At 30.4% G+C, this 16,604-nt stretch overlaps 1 protein-coding gene across 6 annotated transcripts in view; it reads right to left on the bottom strand.

Moving 5' to 3' along the window:
* The window catches only part of LOC107165960 (eye-specific diacylglycerol kinase-like), a 177,572-nt gene that overhangs the window by 13,697 nt on the left and 147,271 nt on the right, over window positions 1–16,604 (bottom strand). For 2 of the 6 annotated variants that reach the window (XR_016190688.1, XR_016190687.1), the window contains exons 8-19: window positions 9,949–10,305; window positions 8,293–8,506; window positions 7,161–7,450; window positions 5,827–6,020; window positions 5,646–5,743; window positions 4,804–4,956; window positions 4,516–4,708; window positions 4,295–4,408; window positions 3,721–3,765; window positions 3,420–3,486; window positions 2,263–2,420; window positions 1,852–1,921 (exon numbers count right to left, since the gene is read on the bottom strand). Coding sequence is in view for 4 of the 6 variants with exons in the window: in XM_089221878.1 (XP_089078004.1) it covers window positions 2,263–2,420; window positions 3,420–3,486; window positions 3,721–3,765; window positions 4,295–4,408; window positions 4,516–4,708; window positions 4,804–4,956; window positions 5,646–5,743; window positions 5,827–6,020; window positions 7,161–7,450; window positions 8,293–8,506; window positions 9,949–10,305 (1,883 nt within the window). In the remaining 2 variants the exon portion in view is untranslated. The remainder of the gene's footprint in view (window positions 1–1,851; window positions 1,922–2,262; window positions 2,421–3,419; window positions 3,487–3,720; window positions 3,766–4,294; window positions 4,409–4,515; window positions 4,709–4,803; window positions 4,957–5,645; window positions 5,744–5,826; window positions 6,021–7,160; window positions 7,451–8,292; window positions 8,507–9,948; window positions 10,306–16,604) is intronic. The other 4 variants (XM_089221878.1, XM_089221877.1, XM_089221879.1 and 1 more) reach the window with 3 other exon arrangements.

Here is a 16,604-nt window from a genome sequence, read left to right as displayed (position 1 = left end):
TAGTGAACAAATTTAAGTTTTTGGTAAAATTAAGTAAAGCAAGTAAAATAACAATTAAATGTGCATTAATAATGCAATACATATTCTTATAAAATATTCACTAAAACAGAAATATGAATATTAAATATATCTGATTTACTATAATTTTATAATAAAATATAATTATTGGTCACTAGAAATTAATATATATATAATATTAATAAATTCATACCTAACTAAAGTTTATTTTACATTATTACATTCGAAAGCTCATACAATAGGTAATGTAATGACCCATTGATCATAAATGTTTGCGGGTCTCGATGAACTTTACGACAAAGTTATAATTGAATAAAAATAATTTATTGAGTATACTTACCAAAATACAAGATTTCTAAAAAAACTATCAAAATATGCACCAACAATTTTAGCTCACTTTGGGGATCGAGATTTGTGCAAATTATCCGAGGCAATCATAATCGTCATGCGTATACCAACTACACAGTAACAGAGTAATCTAACCACACCACCATACTGATCGTCAATTACATAAAATATTATTCAATGTTGGATATTTTTTAAATCACTACTCGAGATTCACTGAACAAAGAAAAATATACCTACATGATCATAAGGAGCCAACTTGGCCCATAGGCCGAGCGAGATCAAGTCTCCACGGGTCTCTTTGCTCAAAGCTGGTTAAATACTGGTTAAATGGTAAGCAGATTTCTATTTGAAATGTATTATGAGCACGTACCGCTGATAAGTATATTGTAAATAAATCATAATTACTAATAGATAGAAGAATAATTATAATTCGAATGATCGAATGCTTGTAATTTGTGTGGTGTTTCCCGGTAGTAGAAATCAACCAGACTTTGTTTATTACGACCATGGTTTTGTGTGTATTATCATTTGTATTTTACTGTGGTAACAATCAAATCGAGTAAACGTGAGTACGTAGCGGTGATTGAATGAGAGAATAATATTAAATTATACGATATATCGAGTAAACGAACAACTACGGTGTCAGAGACGTGGTTGCTGCGACAGTGTACACGTGCGCGAGTAGGTACGAACGAACCGAATTAGTTGGGGTGGATTTACTTGGATGGCACCCCAGGGCAATCAAAGTGTGTGCAAGCGTTCGTCACGTTTGTGACAACTGCAGAGAAATAAAGAATTTTTTTCTGACGGTTAAAGAAAATCACTCGGAAATAAAAAAAAAGTGCTCAAAGCTGTTTTTTCTTCATTAAATATAGGTAGTTAAATAACATAATACCTCCTACTTGATTATTTAATTTTACGTAAGACATTGCCTACTTATAGAACATAATTTTACTACATTTTGTTAAACAGATACCAGACTTTTAAAGTAACGGATTTGTTTCAAGTTCTGAAAGGTCGTCTCCAACTACGTCACACCGATAAAATAATTTATTTCGTTATTTATATGTAGTACTAATATCAGCAGTCTATTGGTTAAGTTATTTTAATATCGTTAATATTATAGGTATATCAAAATAACGAAGTTACTTTACTCGTTAGTCAAATAAAACTACCATACGTCCATACATTTGTTACAAAAAGTTACAAGTTACAATTTGCATTATATATATAAAAACTGAATACTGGTATTTCTCAATTTTTTTATTAATCGTCAATCGAAATCCAAAGTAAATAGAAATAGTGTAATTACCTAAGTACATTTATTTGAAAAAAATTTCTATAAAATATATTTCGAAAAATTTCAATTAAATTAAGTAGGTTCAGCTCCAAGTCCAAATGATTGAAGACTGAGCTATAAAGAGAGTTAATAATATAAATAAGTACTCATTAAATATTATATTCTAATTTATAGAACTTATCTACTTTTTGTTTTGCGAATAAGGTGACATCGTATTCGTATGTTCTAACTCCGTCTTCGTAATGCAAAAGGTACCTATAACGTAGAAAATTTAACGATAAGAAGAATCCACTTTTCTTCATTATTTTTAATATTGGAGTTATTGTTGACCTATATTAAAATTTAACGGTAAACATAATATAATCTGGAGTGCTTTATAATTTGTTATAGTGATGTATTTATCTATATGACCATTTTAAAATTTATGAAATTAGGTACTTATCAAAAGTAGTTTCCGTTACATTTTCATTGTTCGCGTAAAATGCTAACGAAACTACGTAACACGTAAACAAAAACAAAGTCACTACAATATCTACCTCAAACATCATTGTTGGCACTGATTATTGATTAATATTATGTTTATCTGATTGACTCACTCTTGATTGTCTTTCACCGACACGATGTTGGACGGGGCGTTTGCCAGTATGTATCGAACCAGGTTCGAATCACCGCGTTGGCTGGCCACGTGTAGAGCTGTCTGCCCGTCCTTGTTGATGGACATCAGAGAGTAACCCATTTCGAACAGATTTCTCAGCTAAAATAGTAATTTCAAAATATACTTCGATGTAGCATATGTTAATTGGACGTATAAGTTAATTAACAATACGCAAGTTATGAGCTTCAATATAGGAGCCTATCTATATTTGCTCCATATATGTGGAACGTGCATAATGCAACAAAATTAAGATAATATATCAGAAGGTTGAAATAATAAGTTTCAACATTTAATAATTAGATTTAAACATCCCCATATTATTATATACCTACGTATATATTTACTGAAGCTTTGCATATGATAATCTCCCATAACCTCAATGGAGATTTTAAAACTAAACTCTGATATTTAAATAAATTGTAAAATTAAATCAAATGAAGAAAGGCTTGAATATATATGCACAACTTCTCAATACAAAACAAAACACTGAAGTTTATACTTCAGCTTAATACTGAAATTATTATTGTTTTTTAAAAAAAAACGTACCTATCGTATGTAATCAAACATTAAATACGATATCTGTTATTTTTATTACCTATTATTTATATTTAAATCAATTTATATTTACAAGGTATTTTATCTTTTAATTAAATTAGAATAAACTTTTGAATTATATTATAAGATTGTATGATTATATGCTGATTATTCAATATTTATAAATTTTATATCCGGTGTCAATTGTTCTATCAGTGGGTGTTGATTGTCTTATTATTGGATGTCAAATGTTCTAGGTTCACAACCAGGTACATAGCGATATAGTTTATGACGTTATCGGTAGAATAAATACAAACAACGTGTATAATGGGTGGGTTTAATCGGAAATCAAAATAGTACAAGGACAAAAGATTTTAATAAAACATATAGGTAGGACAGATGGGTACTATGGTTTTTTACGTGGCAAACAATGAATTAAAATATTAATAATGGTTCATGTACTTCATTCATGTACGAAATACTGCAGCAGGATTTAATGCAAAAATAATACACTGTTGTGTGAAACCAAGGTGCAATGATTTAGTTTGTGTTATAGTACATTACCATATTTAAGTTCCCTGTTTTGGCCGCTTCGATTATTTTATCGGAAGTTCGCACTTGACCGTAATGACTGCAACAAACGATAACACTTATTACAATATTGAAACGCTTACAAAAAAGATCCGACAATTAGTCACCTGTTATGAACATTTTTTTTTTATCTTTACTCATACTTGACGTATAATATATTATATTATTGTTGAAAATAAAATTTAAAAAAAAAACACACACTTTCTCTAAACGAAATAGCGAATCTTTTTTGTAACTTTTGTATGATTGTACTCTTATTGATAATTGTACTTACTGATCTTCATTTGATTGAAGGTCGAATAGACGATTGTATACTTCACTAAGCGAACATGCAAAATTATAAAAAATAAAATAAGAATGTAACGTGCATTGTTATAATAATATATGTTTTGATGTTAAAAATAATATTTTTAATCACAAAAGTACTTTTGTTTTTGACGTATGAAATCAATATTTATCAAGTTAAGTAAAATGATCTCATACACTCATCTTAAGTTTAAAATATGTTTTAAATGGACAAGTTTATTTAAATATAAAATGTTGTTAAATATGAGACTGAAATTAAGTACAAATATAAAATGTTAATAAGTATAACACTAATACAATTTGCAGTATTATTTGAATCAAGCGATAAGACGTATGTGAACATTTGTTTTGTACATATTACTTTGTTAAAATCGTTAGTGAGAATGATACCTATATTATACGAAAATGTTTAAGTTTAGGATCGATTAAATCCGTGAAGTTGAATGAAAACAAATGTACTGTGTAGCGTGTAAGACATAAAAATAATTATTGGATCGAACAATTATTTTTGAAGATAATTATATTATAAGACCTGCTGGTACCTAGTTCTTGTAGAATGATTGGTCCCGTTGGTCTGGCTTTCGTCTTGTGAACATTTGACCGTTGACTTTGTTTTGATGTTTTCCAATCGACTTATCTCCGACTTTACCCGCATGCTTTAAACACCAACAACAATAGTAACCCTTTAAAAATGATGCTCCACTTACCTGACCTCGACGGATCATTATATAGCACAATATGACATTTTATATTCTATACTGACCTTGCTGTCGTATCTTGAGCACTTTGGTCATCGACCGGTTCTTTGGCTTTCAGGACTACGGACACGTCTTCTTCGGTGGATGGCGTTCTATATGGATCGTCCAACACGAAAAGCTGATCGTGTGTGATGTCTATAAGGTAGTGAAGACTCTCCTGGGCCCGGTCTATCCTGAAAAACCGTTCGGCCGTGCAACCTGTGTGGAGTTGGGTGTCAAACATTTTTATTTTTATTTTCCACTTGTATTTTTTACAAGTTAAATTATTAGTCATGTCAATGTTTAATACTCACAGTCGACGAAACACCAATCGGGTGATAGTTTCGGCATGACGTTTCCCACGTGGTCTTTTGATGGAATACTATTCAACTCCAACTTGTCCACTAAATTACGCACAGTTTCTAAATCTGCGACTGGTTCCACTTCGATCTCGCCCATATTGATAGCTGAAACCACCGTAACAACAATCCAGTATAAATATCCAATACATAGACGTGTATGATGTGTAGGCACGCGAGAATGTTAAGTGTACCTAAGATACTATTTATACAATACGTATTTAGATCGAGTTTTAGATTATTTATAAAAAAACAAAAAAAAAGGTAGACACTCGAAATAATATGAGTTATTCGAATAATTAAGAGGACGTGATACCCGCGTCCCGCATGTGTTGTCGCCCTCTTACAAGTGCATAACATTGCAAAAACTGTTAAGCACTGGATAGAACCACTCAGTCTGTACTCTTAGTAGAAACAACAAAAGTTAACACAATATAGAAAATAATATGAAGAAATTGATGGGAATATTAATTATACATAATATTATTAAAGCAGTGGCGCCCACAGTTTTTCCACGAACCAGTGCAGTTATAACTATAGGGCTCCCAAATTTATTTGTTTGCATATTTGGCATTGCCAACTCTTTACGCTTTATTCAACGATATAAATATTCAGATGGACCAGATGAATAGTTATGAATTTATAGTGTCTGATCAAAAGACCAGAGTGGGGCCCCCGAATGTATGTAGGCCCCGGGACCTACGAGAAACCAATGCAATTGCACCACTTGGTACCCTACGTGGGCGCCATCGTATTAAAGTCTTGAATTATAAATAAAACCGAAAACGTTCACTCACATGACTGGATGAGCAACTCTTTGTCACAGTGGTGTTGTTCGTAATCTTGAAGCCTCAGTCTTTGGACAGACACTTTGTGTTTTTCTATAGTTGTCTCGCTGAAAAATTATAAAACCAACGATGTTATCATAATCATGTCAACAACTTTGAGTTATCTCAACCCGAATAGCTGTCAGTTTACCGGGTAGGTGTCTGTCTGCCTTTCCGCCGTTTCGCCATCATTGTTGCCTGGTTGAAAAATCCCAGCGTGATCACCGATGGTTTTAAACGGCAAGCTTCGCCGTCTACTTGCATGGGGACCGATATGCTGGTGGTTATGCGAGCGGTTTTACATTGGCATAACGGTGTTCCTGTCCCTCCAGTTTGCAATCTCGTCTAAACAGTATAAAAACAACTGATGTAGTTAGCTCTGAGTTTTGACCACGTGAATAGTAGATATATCACCATGATAAGTGTTGCAGGTAAACCTAGTATTTTTAATTTTTAATTCACGACAAGACAAGACGAAACAGCCGGAATAATATCAGTCAATAAAGAAATGTACAGACCAAATATAATGTGTGACCGAAGAGAGAACAGTTAGTTATCATATAGCTAACAATGCTTATTGAAATATGGTGATAGGTATTAATAATATTAACATCAACAAAAAATAGTATCAATTTTATCACTAGAAATTATTACTAAGTTATACGTTGTCTGTAGTGTCATGATGTGGCTTGTATCGTGTTTTGATTGGCCGTTGTTATCATGGTATTATTAATTATCATTGATTTATAGGGACATTTTTACAGAGTGGAGCTGAGCTCAACTTTTGAACATGATACGAGTACACGACAAGACGTAGCTGTAAATGTGATTTAAACTCATAATAACCATAATATTATGAAAACCACAGCTTACCATGATATCTAGCACATTTTTCGGGCACACATATCATTCTGCGTACTAACTAATTATAGGCGGCAGTTATCCATTTATTTATTTTGTATGCAATAATATGTGTAGATTTTATCTATATCGCATGGAACAACTGAATCTTTCGATACGCCAGAGACAAATTAATTATTTTCGACGCATTGTCGTTTTTATGGAGCGTTGAATATTTGTTTAAAATAACAAACTAAAGTTTGGTACGTGATTTGTTTGCACAGAAATGCGCCTTTCAACGGGAGATCCCTAGAAAATGCCTTCGATTTCGGATAATGCTGAGTACGTATTACGCAAAAAGAACTAGCCGGCAGTTTAGCGTGGTATCTATTACGAAAGAGACTTTTAAACGTTTTGTTTATGTATTGTGTTATGTTCAACGACGTTAATTCAATTGGCTATTGTGTGATCGGCAAACACTGCGGACAAAAATCGGGCGTGGTGTACTATTACGACGGGGCCTCGCAACGTTAATTAAAAATCAATCTTTCGGTAAGTGAAACGCGAACTGCCGGCAGGTAAGTAAATAACCGTTTGAGTTCCGTTGGATCTAATATTATGTTTAGTAAACACGAAAACGCTCACTATTTGCATGATCGTTAAGCCGATGACTTCAATGAGCCCGTCGTCGGTAGAGTTGTTGCCAGCTGACTTGTTCCACGGTCGTGTGCCACCCCCATAGCTGGGTATGTTTAAAAACAATATGGCATGCACTTTCAAGTCTTTGATTCGCTGTGTCAGATCTTTGCCGTCACACTCCAGCGTCATGTGATCCGACAAGCCTTTCCACTTCCGGTCCAGCAGCTCGATACCACCCCGGACACCGTAAAACAATTTGTTGTACATCCGTGAGCTGAACTTCTCCGGATTTGCCTCTGGAACGATCACATTAATATTAATATTTATGAATTTTTATTCTTGTGTTATTATTACGTTATTGATTAATACCTATATAAAGGGTGATGTATTCATAGGCATCAAAAACAGTATTGATTTAAGTTATTCGAATTAATTCGAAGTAGTCTGCAACCTACAAGTTGACGATAAAAAAACTATCCTTATACTTTACTCTAGAAACTCAAAGTTTATATCAAGAAAAAATACTAACTTAATTCGATTAAAAATAAAATAATTGATTTATAATTTATAAATCAAAAACTAAATATTTTGTTAAAAGTGCATCGTAAATGTATAGGAGAGTTAGTTTATACGATTATTGTGAACTAAATTATTGAATTAAGAAATATTTATTTATTTGTATTCAAAACCATTGTACACAGTGATTCAAAAAAAATAAACCAATCATAGTTAATAATTATTTTTTACTTTAATTATAGATATGTTTAACCATGAATATAAATTTGCTTACATTTTATATTTCAAATTAACTTGAAAAATATATTATGTTCTCTCTTGGATATAACATGTACGTAGATCCACGTGTTTAGTTTAATAAAGAAACTAAAATAATGAGGTTCATAATTGAACTAACAGCGTGTTGAAAAAAAGTTAATATTTGTAGGACATTATAAGTATCATATAGTACAAGACATGCGATTCGTGTGGTACGGTAACGGTAGTTATATTATACTCTTTTTAAACGGAAATTAACAAATGTTTTTGTAAAGAGACGGTGTGGTGTACTAAACAAGCTACATTTCCAAAAAAAGTTAACACGATCAAGATCTGTGTCAGGTATAAATATCATCACTATTACCTCTGGCTTCGTGGAATTCAAGTGCAATCTGAGCGTCTACGCCCAACGAGAAGTAATTATTCATCACGTTTAATGGCAAATTGTCTTTCCCCGCGTGGTCCGTCCCTTTAACCTGTTCGTTGGGTACCACCTCCAAGTTCCAGCGATCCAACAGGATCGTTTCACTTTCTTCCAAGTTTGTCAATATTTTCGACACTGGCTCATCCATGTAACCCTGGAAGATAATTAGATTTAGAATCTTTAAACAACGAATAGGAATGAAAATATTCATTTATTATAAAGATGAATGCGTATGATATTTGAATTATTATTTTTAGATCGTAGTTAGTTAAAATAAACAATGACATCACGAATCAGATCGTACTTTTACACAATATTATTATGTAGAGAAATAAAAAATGTATTTTTTTGTTGTTTTCACGGTCAAATATAGATAAATATATGTGCATCCGGCTTAGGGTAAGATTCCAGCATGAAACGTCCAATGGCGTTTAATCGATAATACAGAGGTATTCAAACTGTGCGTCGCGGCTCCCAGGGGCGTCGCGAGATTTTGCAAAGGGAGGCGCGTCAAAGCACCGAAAACCAACATCATAGATCTTGTATAATTATTATAAATATTATTTGCAATCATTATGGAAATAAAAACGACACACCTTACTACCCGACCATTTGAAGTTTTATTTCTAGTGCTAAGGTCACTGTTATTATCACCCGCATATAACATATTTCCCATATTGTATCCGTTGTTGTTTCAATTATTTCATAATAATTTGGGAACCGTAAAAATATTGTGAACACCCAAAGAAGCCGCGTGCTGAAAAAGTTTGAATATCTCTGCGATAATATACACGATCAATACCTACAGGCTACAGGTATATAATATATAAAGTTCACTTTTAGGTTCAGCATTGATTCGAAACGAGACGATTTCGTTCGTATAAAAAAAAAATGAAAACAACGTTTTAGACTGGTACGCTAGGTATATTTATTGGTTATACATAAGATTGTTTCGAAATAAATCGCAAGGCTGACACATGGGTTTAGTATATATATGTAGATGTAATAAGGGATGGGAGAAATAATTGAGACAAAAGTATCGAAATGTAATAAATATTAGATTAGCCAATTGTTAAGGTACATTCAGAATTTCGGAAACATTGTTACATCAATTTTTTTACTTTTGGTTGTAAGATATGTATTTTTAAAATAATTATAATAGAAATTAAAATAGATGATAGATCAGAAGATCAGTAATATACTTTAATGATATTTACTTAGCTTACAAGAAATATAACTATACTATCTATAAACTCCAGAACCTAATTCTTCTGTAACCTTTAACTGGGTTTGCCTATATACTCATACAATCATACACCATAATGTCACTATTATTTGGAATCAATAATAATATTTTTTTAATAAAAAGGTACCTAGCTGTAATCGTTTAATTTTTCAAAAGAAATATATTTTCATTCGTATATGTATATAGTATCTTGAGGAAAACAAAAAAAATAAGATATACCAAAGAAAAATTATTTGGAAATACGGCAAATGTAAAATAACATATAAGATATTTGTATTTAAGACACTGTATATCTTTGGGCACGTAATATTATAATCTATTATAATTTATAGTATTGTTTAAATACTTACGCCACCCCAACCAAGAGCTCTGGCCAGGTCATTGCCCGTACCCAACGGCAACACACCCACTGGAAACGACACGGCGTTGGCTATTTGGTCCAAGATCGACAGCACCCACCCGACGGTGCCGTCTCCACCACATGCCAACACCCGGAGGTTTGGAACCTTTTTGTACAGTTCCAGGCCCATCCTAGGACCACCCCTGCTGAGGTCAAACACCTGCCTGGGATTTAGATGCCACTGAAATTTCTGCAGCAGCTTAACACCCTGGTTGCCGCCAGACTTTGGGTTTATAAATATTATCACAGGCTTGACGTTTACCGTCGGGATCGGTTTGATAACGAACAGCTTGTCTTCTTTGTCCGGCTACATAAGCAATAATAATATATTATAATTTATAAGTATACAATGAAATAAAAGACACCATATAATTTACACATGATAACAATAGGTGGATAAATGGGGTAGATTAAAGAGACTATGACAAAAATTGGCTATTTTCTTCCGTTTTGATTACAAAGATAAATGCATTACACTATTGGCCAATACGGTCAATTTAATGGGATCCTACGCAGTTATTTGTTGTTTCTGTCTTACAAGTGAATAACATAACAAATTTAAACATAGTAGAATACGTTTAGTTTCGTTAGTTTAAGAATTAGACCGATTCGATCTATTATGAAATTTGATGGTAAGAGCATTATCTATGTTTTTAAAAATTGAAGAATCGTGAAAAACTTCACATACAAACATAGTTAATGCTCTTAGCATCAAGTTTTATATTATTATTATGTCGATTTAGTATAATTTTTAAGCTAACGAAGCTAAACGTGATTTGCTGTGCGTAAATTTGGTATTTTTCGCGCTTGTAGACGGAGACAACTAAATATGTCTGTGTAGAATCCTCTTAAGATCACATGGGCTAAATAAGCTCATGTTCTATGTCAATTTAAGTGGATGGTCAGTTGACAGTAGAGGGTTGTGGTTAATTGATGCTTAACTTTGTATAAACGAAATAATATAATGTCATACTGTGAGTTATATCCGATAAATTTAATCACTGGTTTATAGAATCAACCATTTATTAGAATCAAAAATCTAAACAAAATCATAATGATATTCATGACAGCCTATAATTTTCACGGCATTACCGAAATCAAATAGGTAAATTAAGATCTATTTAAACAAAACAATACAACGAAGTAATTTTAGAATAGGTTATTAGATTAGCCTAAAAATTGAATTACTTGATGCTTAAGTGACGCAATTATTTGTTGGATAATTTCTTTTATCTATGGTAATTTTCGTTTTCAAAAATGTATAACATTATGTTTAATCTGTATTAATAAATTGTAATTATAATAATAAAGGATGATTAAAAAATCTGTCCATGATTCTATTAAAAGCAACTTTTTTTTTTATAGAACCGTACTATTGCACGTATAAATTACACTATGCTTAACACACATAATATGCCCCAGTTATATTATTTACGTATAATATAGATCTGTAGATAACTGATAATGATCAAAGTAAATATATGATAGCCGATAGGACGACATACAATAGATAGATATTCGGTTTTGAAAATTATTGGTATAGTTGAAAATCATAAAAATAGGTATTAGTTATTATTATCATATTATTACATTATAGCAATGATTTTATTAGTTGCGCATTGAGTTAATGCATAAAAACAAAAAATAAATAAATATTTTATACAATAATTTTAATTGTTATAAAAATATTGTAAAATCAAATTACGATAATATTTATTATTATGATTTTTTTTTTTACTGATCGTTGATGAAAATACCGTTGTGTCCGTGGTAGTCAATATATAAATGGCTTAGTTCAAGATTTAACATTCTAACAAAATAATTGTTGAACATTGTACGAACACATGTATAGTGTATCATAATGTGGCTCTGGAAAATATAATAAACATCACCTGATCGAATAAGTCTCAACAAAATCTCGAATCCCTGAGGTTGGTCACAACTCACATTGAGTGAAATATGTAACCCCAGTTACGCGCACTAATGGGCAGACGCTACTAATGAACCGTAGCTTATAGCTTTGTACTCGTTTAATGATGCTTCTGCACTTCATGTACAATGTTTATTTTTCGTTATTTATTTTACGAAATACAAAAAAAAAATACACTTGTAAAACACACTTGCAGTAAAACGTGCTAATTGCACACGTAAATAGCGCTTGGATTGCAGGAAACAATAGAAGCAAAAATTCATTAGAAACGTACATCTCTACAAATACGTTAATTGATATATTTTTATAAATCGTTTATAATAAACTATGACAGATACTTTGAAACATTTCTCTCTAGAAAAATAAAAGACACTACGTTAACTCACAAATCCCAACTAGGACATGATATTATCACCTGTTAATCGTCTAGTACTCCTACAACAGCAACGAGTTGGGTTATAAATTATAATATACATAGGGAATCATTTTTAATTATATTTTTTAATTCACAACGGAAACTACTCATGAAAATTATAATATTAAGTAGTTATGCGGTGTGTAATGTGTATCTATCAAATTACGTTTTTTTAATATTATACTATATGAAGGTAAAATAAAAAATATCAATGGATTTTTACGTAGGTAGGTTGCTACGTGTCACTTGTAGCGTGATATTAAATTTAAAATACTTTTTTTATTATTTGGTTAGGTTAGGTCTTTTACTTTTCCCACTTCTATTACCTATTCAATACAATAATTTAATACATCCATGAGCTAAAAATCATACTATTGTTCTAAACATTATAAATATTGACTGTTAAATTGTAAATTTATCTTGGAAAATGTGTTTAAAACGTAATCATTTCCACTCTTTAAATAACTTTTTTTTAAATCTATATCCAACGCTCATCATATATATTTAAATAAATCGTTGTAATAATTCCAGATTCATTTATCGATCATAAAAAATAACACTATTGTTATCAAATTACCAGCATTCTGACGCATTAAAAGCACAAAAATCAATAAACTATATGCTACACACTCTCAAATTAGTTCATAACTACTCAGTCTCGCTTTATAATAAATTGTGTATTGTACATACATTATACATAAAAAAAAATAATATAAGTCTCAAAGGAAAAATACGAATTAATATTTATGCAAGTTAATACAATCTGCAAGAAATAAGAGGAGACTAAAAATGTATAACGTTGAAACAAAATATAGAATCATTTCCATTTAACATTTGGTTTATACAGATAAAATAAAAACAAAAATATGATTAAATGAATGTAGAATTTCTTCAAAACTAAATTTAGAAGACAAAAGCCTACATTTGTAGCTTACAATTGTTTTATACTAATAATAAGCATGTTGCTAGTTGGAGAACCAAAATAGCAATGGTTAGGTTAATGGTTGATCAATTCTTAGGAGCATAACTTGGCGAAAATTCGTGGAGAGAAAAACTTGAGAATAACGAAAAATTTTCGGTGTCATATTATGTATCATGTTTGTAAACTATAGTTAACTTAAGAAAATCTAATTAAATATCAAGTTAATGCAATAAAACAAAATACGAGACATAAATTCTTAATTAATTATTGAAAACAGCTGATAAATGGCAACATCGTCATAGTATTTATCACAAAGGTTCTAATATCATAATAGTAGCAGTGCTGTAGAATTTGATTGGTACCTGTCACGTAAGAGAGTAAGAGATACAAAACTAAGTTCAACAATAATAGTTAAAATATAGATATACTATTTGTTGATATTTAGGGGTACTTCAGTACTTGCTTTACTATGTCTAAATATTATGTATTTAGGTATGATAAGAAATACATGAAATCATATTATGATTTATGAAAATAAATGAAGAATCGTTTAAAATATCATTATTAATCTTTAAGTTTAGTCCTCGTGTAGTCTACTCAAAAATTCCAAAAACCAAAATTTGTACAAATTCATTTATAAGGGAAAAATGGGGTGTGACTTTTCTTACGTGAAATTACTTTCCACCAAAATTAAATAGATATTATCTACTCAAAAGACCCGCACGATTAAACGTGAATGCTGAGAATATTGAATTTCACAGTCATCACGAAACACAGGGCACTTTCAGTTCGTAAACAAAAATGATTGTTATAGTATGTTTTGAATTCTCACGTGCACTAAGTCTTGCACATCACAAGTTTTAAGTTTTTTTGAAATCCTTCCGATATCATCCCTACTCTTACTTCTACTTTGCATCCGTCCGTTCCACGTATGCCTAGCTTCAAAACATAATGATTTTAAGCATCACCAACATAAACCACCTGAAACGTTTCCTATATATACCTACAGCGATTGCAGTCCTGATCTTCTTAAGCCCTCTCCTCCAAGAATCTCGTTTTATTTTTGTGGCCTCCATATCAACTTTCTTGTCAACTATGTTTGTATTATAATATCTTTAAGTGTGAATCAACCGTTCAAAAGTTCTTGGAAAATAGGAAACTATATATTATATAATATTATTATATTGAATGTTCAGTAAAATGTATCCTGCACAGGACACATAATTCGTGGAAAATATTTGTAATGAAAATATCTGATACGGTCTACCTTTTTTGAGTGTTTTTCGCATTAAGTAGTATAATATTTTCAACTTGTATACTGTATACCTACTGAAAACACTATAAAAGCCACGAAGAAATTACCTAAACAGATATAATAATAAACATTTTAAACCACAAAACATCAAAATCTATTAATATTTCTATCAATGTATGGGAAAATTACACACAGATTAATCAAAATTTAGAAATATATAGGTCGGTGGTTATTTGCATTATTTAAAGGTAAAAAAAAAAAAATGATATTTATCATTTTAGATTCTAAACGGAGCGATTAATGTATTGATTTTACAATGTTGGGTGTGTGTTTATTTTTGTGTCTGCAGTGTATACGATAAATTGTCGAAATAATGCTTCAATTCAATTTTCAACTTCAGTAGCTTTTCCAGTTGGAAAGTTAATTTAGTTGGTGTATTTAGGAGAGCGAATTTTGAAATTCCCAGTAGTTTTTAAAACCACCGAATAAAAAAAAAAAAAAAAAAAAATTTAAAAGGAAAAATGGTAGTTTTTTCACAAAATTTAATTTTTGAGAAAATTTATTTTAGATTTTGGGATAACTTTAAAATAAATTCATGTAGACACATGAAATTTTCATTGAATGTTTATCATGACATTTTCTATACATGATTGAATTTTCAAAATATTTCAAATTTTTTTAAGTTATGTATAGACATTTGAAATTTTCAATATTTTACAATAAAATCTTATTCTTGGGTAAAAAAGCTTCAAAATGTAACACAAGGCTCCTAATATATTGTTACAATGGTAGTTAAAAAATATTAAAAATACATAGTCACAATTTTTTTAAATAAGCATTTAAAGACCGAATTTTAACAAAATAATGTTAAAATCATCAAAATTTGCAATTGATTTCGAGTTATCGAGTTAGAAATTCATAAAAATGTATCTTTTTAAAAATTCAATACAAGATTCTTCATGAGTTTGTCTATTTTTATTAAATAAAAAATGTCTAACGCAATGTCAAATTTAATTTTTATAAGCATTTGAATTACAACATTGGAGATTCACTCAATTTCTGTTGTATCGATATTCTTAGTTTGATGTTATCCAAAAACGATTAACTGTAGTAACTTGAAATTGAAATTGACAACATATGCTTATTTTATCCCTATACTTGAGGGACTTTTTTTATAACCATTTATAGTTCAAATATTGACAACATTTATTTAATTGAAAATTTACAAATTCTTTGGTTGTTAAAAATTTATAAAACGTTTAACTTGTATAGCTAAGGATTCAAAATTTAAATAAAGATTTCATGTATGTAGTTAATTTTGTGACAAAAAAAAATCTAAAAACTATATAAACACCGGTGTTTTTTATAGTTATATAAAGTTCAAATTTGGATGAAATTACATATTAAATAACCAAGAACAATAATTTTAGTTATTTTGGTGTAATTTAAAAATATTATTCGTGGGTACTTAAAATTTCTAGAGTATACTTTATATTTTAACTATTGTAATATCTAGTTAATGTTTTTAGTGACTTATATTACTATTTTATAATAATTTGTATATACCTACTATGAATGACTGAGTGAGTCGCATCAGATGCATAATGAATCTGATTTTATTAATTTGTAATTTATTTTTTATGTATCTACATTTTTTTTTTTTGAAATAATAGTAATATAATTAATTTTGTATAAAACTATAAAATTCCTAGATTGACAAACCGTCTTCGCTCAGAATTGGTCTTCTTACACGTGATAATATACTCGTATCATTGAATTCAAATCTACTATCATTCATCACAGTAAGCCACTTGCAAACTATTATAGAGCAGAGCGACATCTACTTACCCGTTGTTTATATTTTGAGCTACTATAAAAATCATGCCTTCAAAATAACCCATTTAAATCATATTTAATGCCTTAATTATTGAACTAAAATCGTAATTTATACCTTAAAAAAACTGTAGTGTAGACTGTAGATCGTCTATACAAAATAAATAGAATTGTGTGATCATTTATCGTAGAAAATTATCTACGAAAGTTTATTTACTTTTGCAGTGCTCGTTTTACACTTCTGTCATGCC

This window comes from Diuraphis noxia, unplaced genomic scaffold (assembly GCF_037042655.1).
Source record: "Diuraphis noxia isolate RWA-SAM2 unplaced genomic scaffold, SU_Dnox_SAM2 contig0003, whole genome shotgun sequence".
Classification (NCBI taxonomy): Eukaryota; Metazoa; Arthropoda; class Insecta; order Hemiptera; family Aphididae; genus Diuraphis; species Diuraphis noxia.
The sequence above is the reverse complement of the archived record's forward strand: the minus strand, read 5'-3'. Positions and strand labels throughout refer to the sequence as shown.